Source organism: Glandiceps talaboti, chromosome 10 (assembly GCF_964340395.1).
Source record: "Glandiceps talaboti chromosome 10, keGlaTala1.1, whole genome shotgun sequence".
In the NCBI taxonomy this organism is placed as follows: Eukaryota; Metazoa; Hemichordata; class Enteropneusta; family Spengelidae; genus Glandiceps; species Glandiceps talaboti.
The window spans coordinates 12056628-12065900 of record NC_135558.1 but is presented as its reverse complement, the minus strand read 5'-3'; the positions used below and the strand labels follow the sequence as shown (position 1 = coordinate 12065900).

The window sequence follows — 9273 nt, the reverse complement described above, 5'->3', positions numbered from 1 at the left end:
TTTTTTTTGAAATGTTTCTCAGTACTTTTTCATGGCAACTATGGGTCAGTCGGTCGGTCGATTCTTTTTCTAAAAATCAAAAAAAATAATTAAAAATCACTTTCTTCATGTTTCTCTGCCTCTCCTTTTCCACCTCTCTATCTTCTTTTTTCCCAGCTTCTCTACACAATTGTCTCAGCTCCCCTACTTGTATAACTTCCGTCATAAAAGAAATGCTCTGTTCGTGAACAAGTGTCGTCGCCGTCACCACCATCACTGTAGTTGGCGTCGGCTGTCCAGATACTAGTTTATTCTTGCCAGAGAGGGTGCTGTTCTCCAAAATCATAAGGGCGGGCGAAAATAACGCTATTTTTTTATATCGCGGGTAATGAGAACCATTTGAAAAATAGGGTCACCCTCACAGAGATCGGCCTTGACCATCAATCTGGACCAAATTGATTTTTAAAAAATCACCACAGACAATACCATTTATGTGCTTGTTTTATTTGAATTACTGCACTTCTTAAAAGGTTCTAATTTCACAATACACCAATTTATCAACTACAGTTCCAATCAACATTCTGTTGTCATAGTAACTGGCAACACTGGATCCTTTCATCAGAGTCCCGTCATTCATGAAGACTTCTGTCACATCGACTACATCGTAGGGGGCGCTCTCAAAATTGAAACGCAATCTCAGCACCTATGAAGTGATTGGGGTAAAAGAAGAATAACGTGATATAGTATAAAGTACGTATAATTTAGTTCGAAATATCACATAATAACAAAGATTTATTTCCTCTCTGAAACGTTCTATGAGCTTCATTTTTTTCCAGTTTCCTACACTTAGTCTTAAGGTGGCCCGCTTTATTTCTGTTTCTCATGACCGGGTCGACTCTAGAAATTCAATCTAACGAAATGATAAACAGGCGAGATTAGGAAATACAACATCACTGAGGGTGATATACCAACATCTCAAGTATCTATCTCGCCGGAAATTATCGTTTATCTCTGAAATTCGGGATCTTTAAATAAGGTAAATGATTCATAATTTTCTTCCGACTTTGTAACTGACGTCATCTCTATGGCATCCTGACTGTTAGAAGTACTAAAAATGAATGAATTGAAAGTATTACCAACATATATCAATACACGTCCAGTGATTTCATTGGTCTTTTGTCCTTTTTACCGACCAATGAGACACAAAGTAGTAAATAGACTTACTTTTTGCTAGACCCTAAATGTACACCCCCGCACGCCTAGGTTTAATACCAAACGAATTCGAAATGTGTGTACCCTCAAGACTCAAACCGGCCTTCCGTCTATGCTACCTTCAAACACGCAAATGTTGATTTAAAACCCGAGGGCTTTGTAGTATAGCCCTTGGGAGTCTAACAGCCTAAACTAGAGTTAACGTACCTGGGAACCTGCAAGGGTTGACAAGTCATTGTACTCATGTTGGAAAAACAGATGAAGAACTGGGTGGCATCCTATCCAAAGTTCACCCGTGTCTTTATCTACTTCAATGTTATCCAAACCAGTGTGTAACTTGATTCTCTGTTGGCAATGAATGGAAATAATAGTTATTAGTTGTTTAAAATCCATAATCCCCAAAATATGTAATTAAAGAGTCCTTCATGCATTGTTTAAATATATATTATTCCCAACTATTTTGCTTCTTTTAGCCAAGGAAAATACGAGTGGCATAAGGGGCGTTGTCACTACAAGTCGAAAACGATGTTATACAACCACATATTTGATCTGTCCAAAATTCAGAATTTTCAATATGTTGAAGTGCTGTTCCTTTCCCAATGATACATACCTGTACTTCCTCGATGGAATTGTCTTTCTTCCGTTTAAAAATGATTAATTCACCAGGAATGGACGTAGTCACATACACATATCTGTATAACATGAACTATTATCAGTATGGCATATATTTATGTGTTACTTTTCTAAACCACGTGCAAGCCAAGTTGTGCGCGTTTGGACTGAAAATAGGTGATTTAGGGAACGAGCAGAATTTATGGCGGGGGAGGAGAAAATATTTTTACTACCATGTACATGTTTATAACCAGAGAGACAAGTGGAACAAAAAAATCAACTTGTAACGTTGTTTCTTGTCAATCGCGTAAAATTTATTTAAGAAATCATAAAATGTTTCTCAAGAACCTGAAGTTTGTGATTTCAAAATGCCTTTATTTCCTGGAGTGACATAATTCGAAATTTAAATAAACAACATATATGAGCAGGTGTTTAAGCAACTTTTCATAGCAACATACTAGTAACTTACTTTCCGTCTGGTGATAGATTTATGCCATTGGGAAAATGATATCCAGAACCTAATATTGTACTGTCACCGTCGTACAGTCCAATCTTACCCAGTGGTAAGCCACTATACAACTCTATCTTTTTCGCTAGCGACACTTCCTTAAAGAACATTTCAATCGTGTAATAAAAACTTTCAGGGCCGAACGCAACCACGTCATTTACACTGAAAATAATAAAACAAGTGTTTGCACTTAACACATAGCATTATCATCATCAACATCATCATCATCATCACCACCACCACCACCACCACCAACAACAACAACAACAACAACAACAACAACAACAACAGCAACAACAACAACAACTACTACTACTACTACTACTATTGTTACTACTACTACTACTACTACTACTACTACTACTACTACTACTACATGGTAGTCTACCCACGTATTACAGTTCTTTTGAATACAAATATCACTGCTCGCTTAAAGGGGCTCAAGCTGAGTTTATATGTGTTGGAGTGTAAGTTTTGCTTCATATTCAAAAGCTACTCGCAGTACTAGTATTCTACTTGCTGAAGCATACTTTAGCTATCTCTTGCAATTGACTGAATTCAAAAAGGTATTAAGATATTAAACGTATAAACAACATGACGTAATACTGTATTTTGTAAGTATAAAATATGTTGAGGAAAAACCCTACTATGCAATCAACTGTTCTAACGCTTACCAGAAGACAATTGCTGGAGGCGTGCATTGACACTTTAACATTATACTAGAAAAGTTTAATCGAATCATATGCTGCACGACTCTCTAAATTAGCTCTTCATCAGTTATACATAACTAACCTGTAGACGTTTTCCCCTGTAACCGACTTTAGGTGATTAAGTTCTCTCTTCTGTTTATGGAAACGAAAAATCTCAACCCTATTGTCATTCGGCACTGGGTTAACAATGAATAATCGTATTTCTCCTGAAAGAAATTCAACATTACAAACAATAACGTCGACATACGTTCTTCAAATTGCTGTAAAGATTTTATCTGCAACTGGACGTATTTTAAAAACTGTTTTGTTAGATTTAATGACTTAATTGTAATATCATACACCCCGAATGGTATTGAATCAACCGTTGGCCATGGGTATACAAAATGATAATCAACTTGTCTACTTCTATATATCCCCACTGTGCATGACACCTTAATTGTTTCGTTTGCAGCTGACGTTGTCTCTGTAGGTCTCATGATATGAGTGAAACACCAAGCTTAAGGCATCATCATTTCTCCTGTAAAACAACACTGTGCATCTTGTTGTATCAACTTGTGCTACGCAATAATGCTTTGTTTCTATGGTTACGACATTCAGTACCTGATGCAGGATCTTCATATAGACTTATGCCGTATGGACGGAAGTTATCTCTGTCGAAGTCTCCAAGTAAAGGTACCTCTGTAACATTCTCCTCAGGATGGTTAAAATCAAATATAAAAATTCTTCCCATGTGGAGAGGTGGTGGTATTGTGGGATCAGTCTAGTCGAGTAGAGATTAGATGCAAAGTTTTTTAAATTGTGAATAAAATTTTCGACATTTTAATCGTTTGTCAAGAATTTTCATTTCAACCATAACGTTATATACACATCTACATATGTTTCCCAAAGTATACAGAGCACAATACGAGGCAGATGAATATTCCACATTCTTAAGAAATCATTACTATTGATTTGGCAATTTGCATAATTGAAAGCTAATTCGTTTCGCATTGTGCTCTGGATTTTTAGTGTGAAACAGAAGTCAATATACACTGGACATTGTATACAGTGTCTTAGTATGATGGAGTGTTTTTTTCAGTGTTAAAGGTTAGAAGTCATATGAGAGAACACCTACCGAGGATATGAATGCTAGGCCATCACGCATTACAGTGATGTCTTCGGATCCATGAACTGCGCATGCCGAAATTAAAAAATATGCACTTCATTATATATCGAGCGTAAAGTGACAATATGTAATTATTGTACCTCTGTTGTACAAATATCACAATCAAAACCTTTAAATCTCTAGGTTTTTACAAAACTTCACACTGAGTGTGACTAATATAACGGATAAGATTTGTTTTGGGGGGTTAATATTTTTACTCCACCCAAAGTCTAAAAATCTAGTGCATGCATGTATGCATTGTGTAAATCACTGCCTCGACCCAAAACCAAACCAAATTCAGTGCACATTCATGCATATATAGGTTTTCGTTTCCATGTGTCGTGCAATGAGAGTCGCACAAAATCCAGTGCACATGCATGCATGCAAATGCAAATCAAAATCCAGTGCACATACATATATACCTGCATGCATGTATTTTTCCCTAAAATAACTCCGGTCTATAAACTTAATCAGGTGTTAATGATCAAATGTGATAAGACCTGAGTATTTGCGAGTTGTAGCAATCTTCATCTCACCTATTCCTGGTATTACTCTACATGGACCTGGTTGGTGGTTATAAATAGTCTTGAAGTAACCAAATAAATACCTAGAAAATAACAATATTAATGTTACCGTTTTCCATCAGTCATTTAGTTAGCGAGCCAAGGCAACACAAGTATCCACGTGGGGGTATATATGTATATGTTATTTGCCAAATACCGTTCCATATCTTGCTGCGAGAGGTAATTTTTCTGGTATAACGGAGAGCCGGAGGCGAGCCGTTATACCAGAAAAATTACCTCGAGCAGCAAGATGTGGAACAGTATTTGGCAAATAACATACTTATACGTCACCTGTGACTATGAATTCATTTTTGAATGTCTAAAAATGCTGTTTCATGTTAAAATAAAATCACTTCCGCGTTATACTGTTGAGCGTAGTATCATGCACCTCTCTGGTAACTGCAATGCGGTTGTTTACATCTCAGTTCTTAACTTTATCATCCAATTAGAGTGCGCGTTTGCTCAGTAGTATGACGTAATGTTTACTATTTGCATATCACTCATAGATATATTCAAACTTATAACCTTCAGCAGAAAAATGAGTGCGTCTTTGTTTTGCGTACTGTATTCCATTAAATTTACATAAATGTTCGTGATATACTTTGTTGTTCTAGTTAAGCCAAAAATGCACACTCTGTGGTGGTAATTTTGATATCCTTCATAAATTTAGGAATTCATGTTCACGATCGCGTGACGACCGTATCTGGACTATCGCCGTTCTGCATGGAATTTTTGACATTTTCCCTCTGACACAAAACATACAGTTCAAAGACTTGTTACAATGTATACAACGGTGATATTTTGTTCGATTGACAACAAATTTGGCATTGGAAATGCTGGTTATAGCTCGATCTCTAGTTGTCTGCTAGATTTGTTTACAAGGGGATGTGCAGTGATCACGTGATACAACAAGCAAAAATACGGCTGTTGGTGAAAAATACGCCTGTGTATCTGCAGGGCTCTCAACCAATCAGAATGCGAGATTGGTGACAGGTGACGTATAATAATGTAATGATAGGGCTATCAGGTGAAAAATGTCTGATTCCGATAACATGGCCTTTTTATCTTTTTAATTGTTTTTATTTTTGAAAATTATTGTTTCTACCCAAAACCAAACGAAATGTCGGTTACAATACCCCTCTTGTGATAGTTTGATGAAATATGTACACACATCACTGGGGAATGAAAACAGACGTGCATGGAGGTCAAGAAGACAAACCTATTTTTTTTAATGCTTAGGGTTATAGACCACGTTCAATGTCCCTTGTTGATATTGGTTTGCAGTTAAGAAAGTAATGATTATACACATCCATAACTATATTATTTTCTGAAAGCTCTTGATCTACTCTTTACAATGAAATTAGTAAAATTTGCTTTTATGTACTCCCGGTCACGTGACCTCTACATACGTGATTATTTGCATGTTTAGTTCAACAAAAATTAGCTCCTTCAAATTTCGACCAACAATAGACATGTTTAGGGTCGGCGGCTTTCAACTAGGGTTGGTTGGTCTGGTTATCGGAAACACATACTGTCTAGTATTTGTTTGCCTATAATATTAAGACCAGCCTTGACTCGCGTACAATTTTGGACTTTGGATGGACACTGTTGGCTCAACCTGGGTACTTAATGGTGACTGTCTAACATTTTCAACAAACGATTTATTTTAAGCTTGCTTTGGCTATAAAGCTAAGTAAAATGATTTAATAACACTTTACAAACTTGTGGCAGAAATACACTTTTACTTACATGTGATTAAATAAGTGATTTCCAAGTACTGCAAAAACCACAAGGAGAACCAGTTTCGGACCAACCATTGTCAAAAGGTCGACGGGATCAAATAATGTGTACGATGAGAATCACTGTATAGTTCACGTAGTGACTTGATCCCATGGTCCTAAATGAACTAACATCACATCACTCCAGTTTTGGTATAACCTCAATCTTACTAATATTTATTCAATATTTAAAACAGGTTGCACTTTGGTCTTGTGACATTGTTAAGTATGTTTGTTAGATGTGAGAAAAAACCTGGGCTTGCCTATACTTAAACATATGGGTTGAGCCGCGCCATTAATGTAACCAAGTGGATAAGAAGTGAAAACGACTTTTGCAAAGTATTTATGTTTACAAATACATTGTAAAAGTCGTTTCAATAGTGAAACATTGAGAGGGTGAGTTGGTATTTGCGTTAAACGTTAACGGTTGGGTTTTTTTATAAATAGAAAACCCACGCTGTCTACGTGTATCTGTTATAGGATGTCACAAAGTGTCGTTGACACCAAGCATTTATTAGATGATTATGACATTCTAACAGATACACGTGCGTACACAACGTGGATTTTTTAGTTATAAAAGCAACGTTCATGCGAATCCCAACTCACTCTCGCTGTGGATGATCCTGCTCATAATCTCGATACTAGAGGGTAGACATATACAATTATCAAGCTAGGATTTCAGTAAGGCCTTTGATGAGGTTCCTCACTAACGATCGATAATAGCGTTTAACCTCACAACCTCACAACTATTACAGACAAGGACGTAAGTGATGCTACCCTGGATTTGGATATGAGTACATTCCTATCAAACAGCTCTCAACAAGTTTTAGTTGAGGGTTTGAAATCTGATGAGGGTATTAGTCATGTCTGGTGTCCCTCAAGGCTACATCATTGGCCCTATTCTCGTTCTCGTATGTATACATCAATGACCTCTCTGTATGCTCTGACAATGTCAATGCTAAGGTTTGACATTTTTTGCTAATGATCCCATACTCCATTAAAAAATCCATTCCACTGTTGATACTGAATTCCTCAAGGAGGCCTAAGAAAACTCGAGAAATTGGAAAAAACAGTCGCAAGTGAATTTCAATGTAGGCATATGTCACACCCTCACCATAACTATTAAACAAGATTTAAATTGAATGCCTTCCTTAAGGAATTTCATGATGTAGGCAAGAAATTTAGCTCTATATATGTGATTCGTCAAGTCCCACCACGAGTTTACACTATACTACTACGGGCGGGAAAATTGTCAAGATTTTGTTGAGTGGCGCGCCCTCACTGTACACTAATTATATATAGGTCAATGTATACGTCACCATTATTGATGCATTGTCGCGAAATTTTCATCCCAGGCTCGGCGAGGCTTGGTCTATTTTCCATATTTTGACCACACACATGATTTGGGTATAAATTATAGATTATTACACTTGATAAATATGTGATAGTGCATTTATATCCTGAGATACAGAGCTATCTAGATAAATGATTATGTACAAGCCTTGCAACAAATAGCGGTAGTTTGTTATTGAGAGAAATCGGAAAAGAACATGGTAAAAAGAAGACGGTTCCTAAACTTCTAATCGAAAATCTAATATACGATTTCTCTTTATTCATCTGCGCATTAGTGTGTGGAATTTGAAAATGATAAGTCCATATTTGTCGAAATTGAAACAATGATAAATATTTCACCTGTTCGTGAACTCCACGCCCATTGTAATGACTACTAGTACTAATGTAAACCTATTTTAAGTTAAGGCCAAGAAAAAAATTGTTTTCTGGTTAGTTTGAATCACTTAAATACCCTGCCTTGGAGTCTTCTTTTTTCTCGTGTTTGTCCAGCAAATGCAGAGTGCAGATCCAAGGGAAACACAAAATAAGGTTGGCACGTACGAAACCCCTGAAAACAAAGTCTTTCTCAGTGTAGAGCTATGTAGAGCCTAGAGAGGTATGTAGAGGTCGTCTGGACATTCGATTCATTTCCATACGGTCAGAGTTGAATCACGTCAAATGGCGCGCTATTTCATGTGTTCCTTCGAGATGCTATCTACATAACAATACAGTGTTATTTTTAGAATGCTATATGTACAATGTTCCAAAGTCACTGTACAATCTACAAGTTTTGTACCTTCAAAAAACATAGTTTCATGTGAGATTATTCATAATACCGTTTTGTTAGGTCGATGTTCGTTTTCAGATTTCTCAGTTTCACTTCCGTGAAGAAAACATACCCGCCGTAACAAACGGCCTGGACTGAGAGAAAGACGCACGGGCTAAGCATGCCACATACTTCATTCGATTTGTTATTAAATTCTACACAGATGAAGACCTGCAACATAACATCTGTCCACGCAATGATATTGAACTATATCTCTGAACATGTAACCTTGTTTGTTTTTAGAAATTTAGTGCAACATACTCTCGACTACTGTAGGTTTTACTGGCTCGTTTTCCGTCCGTATGCAAGTAAAATGTGATCAAAATGCATCATGCTAAAAATCACCGCACAGTTAATAACTGTATGAATATTCACGAAATTTGACCACGGCCTTTATTTTTGCCGATAAAGTCAAATGACAGTCAAACTTTCAAGGCAATTTATATTTTCGATAATTCAGTTTAAGTCATCATTGATCAGCTAGGAGTTATAATTTCTATGAGATGTTTTAAAAATAATAAACACAATTGGCCCATGTATTTTCCAGATATAAATTTCATCCCATGTGATTTTCTTGTTGCTTGTTTATGTGTAAACATGTTTTTCATC

The 9273-nt window shown here is 36.6% G+C and overlaps 1 protein-coding gene across 4 annotated transcripts; it reads right to left on the bottom strand.

Annotated features, from left to right (window-relative positions):
• Positions 1-481: 481 nt before the first annotated feature.
• On the bottom strand, positions 482-8481 carry LOC144441169 (serum paraoxonase/arylesterase 1-like). Of its 4 annotated transcripts, none has more exons than XM_078130711.1 (10): positions 8311-8481; positions 6478-6634; positions 4702-4772; positions 4136-4191; positions 3622-3781; positions 3104-3227; positions 2273-2473; positions 1802-1883; positions 1399-1536; positions 482-682 (listed from the first exon to the last, which is right to left on the bottom strand). In XM_078130711.1, exons 2-10 carry the CDS (start codon positions 6543-6545, stop codon positions 503-505), a joined length of 1080 nt encoding a protein of 359 aa, XP_077986837.1. In that variant the 5' UTR covers positions 6546-6634; positions 8311-8481; the 3' UTR covers positions 482-502. The 4 variants fall into 4 exon arrangements, with proteins under 4 accessions (XP_077986837.1, XP_077986838.1, XP_077986839.1 ...); XM_078130712.1 differs by having other exon boundaries at positions 6478-6625; XM_078130713.1 differs by lacking the exon at positions 6478-6634 and having other exon boundaries at positions 8311-8325.
• Between the last annotated feature and the right edge of the window lie 792 nt (positions 8482-9273).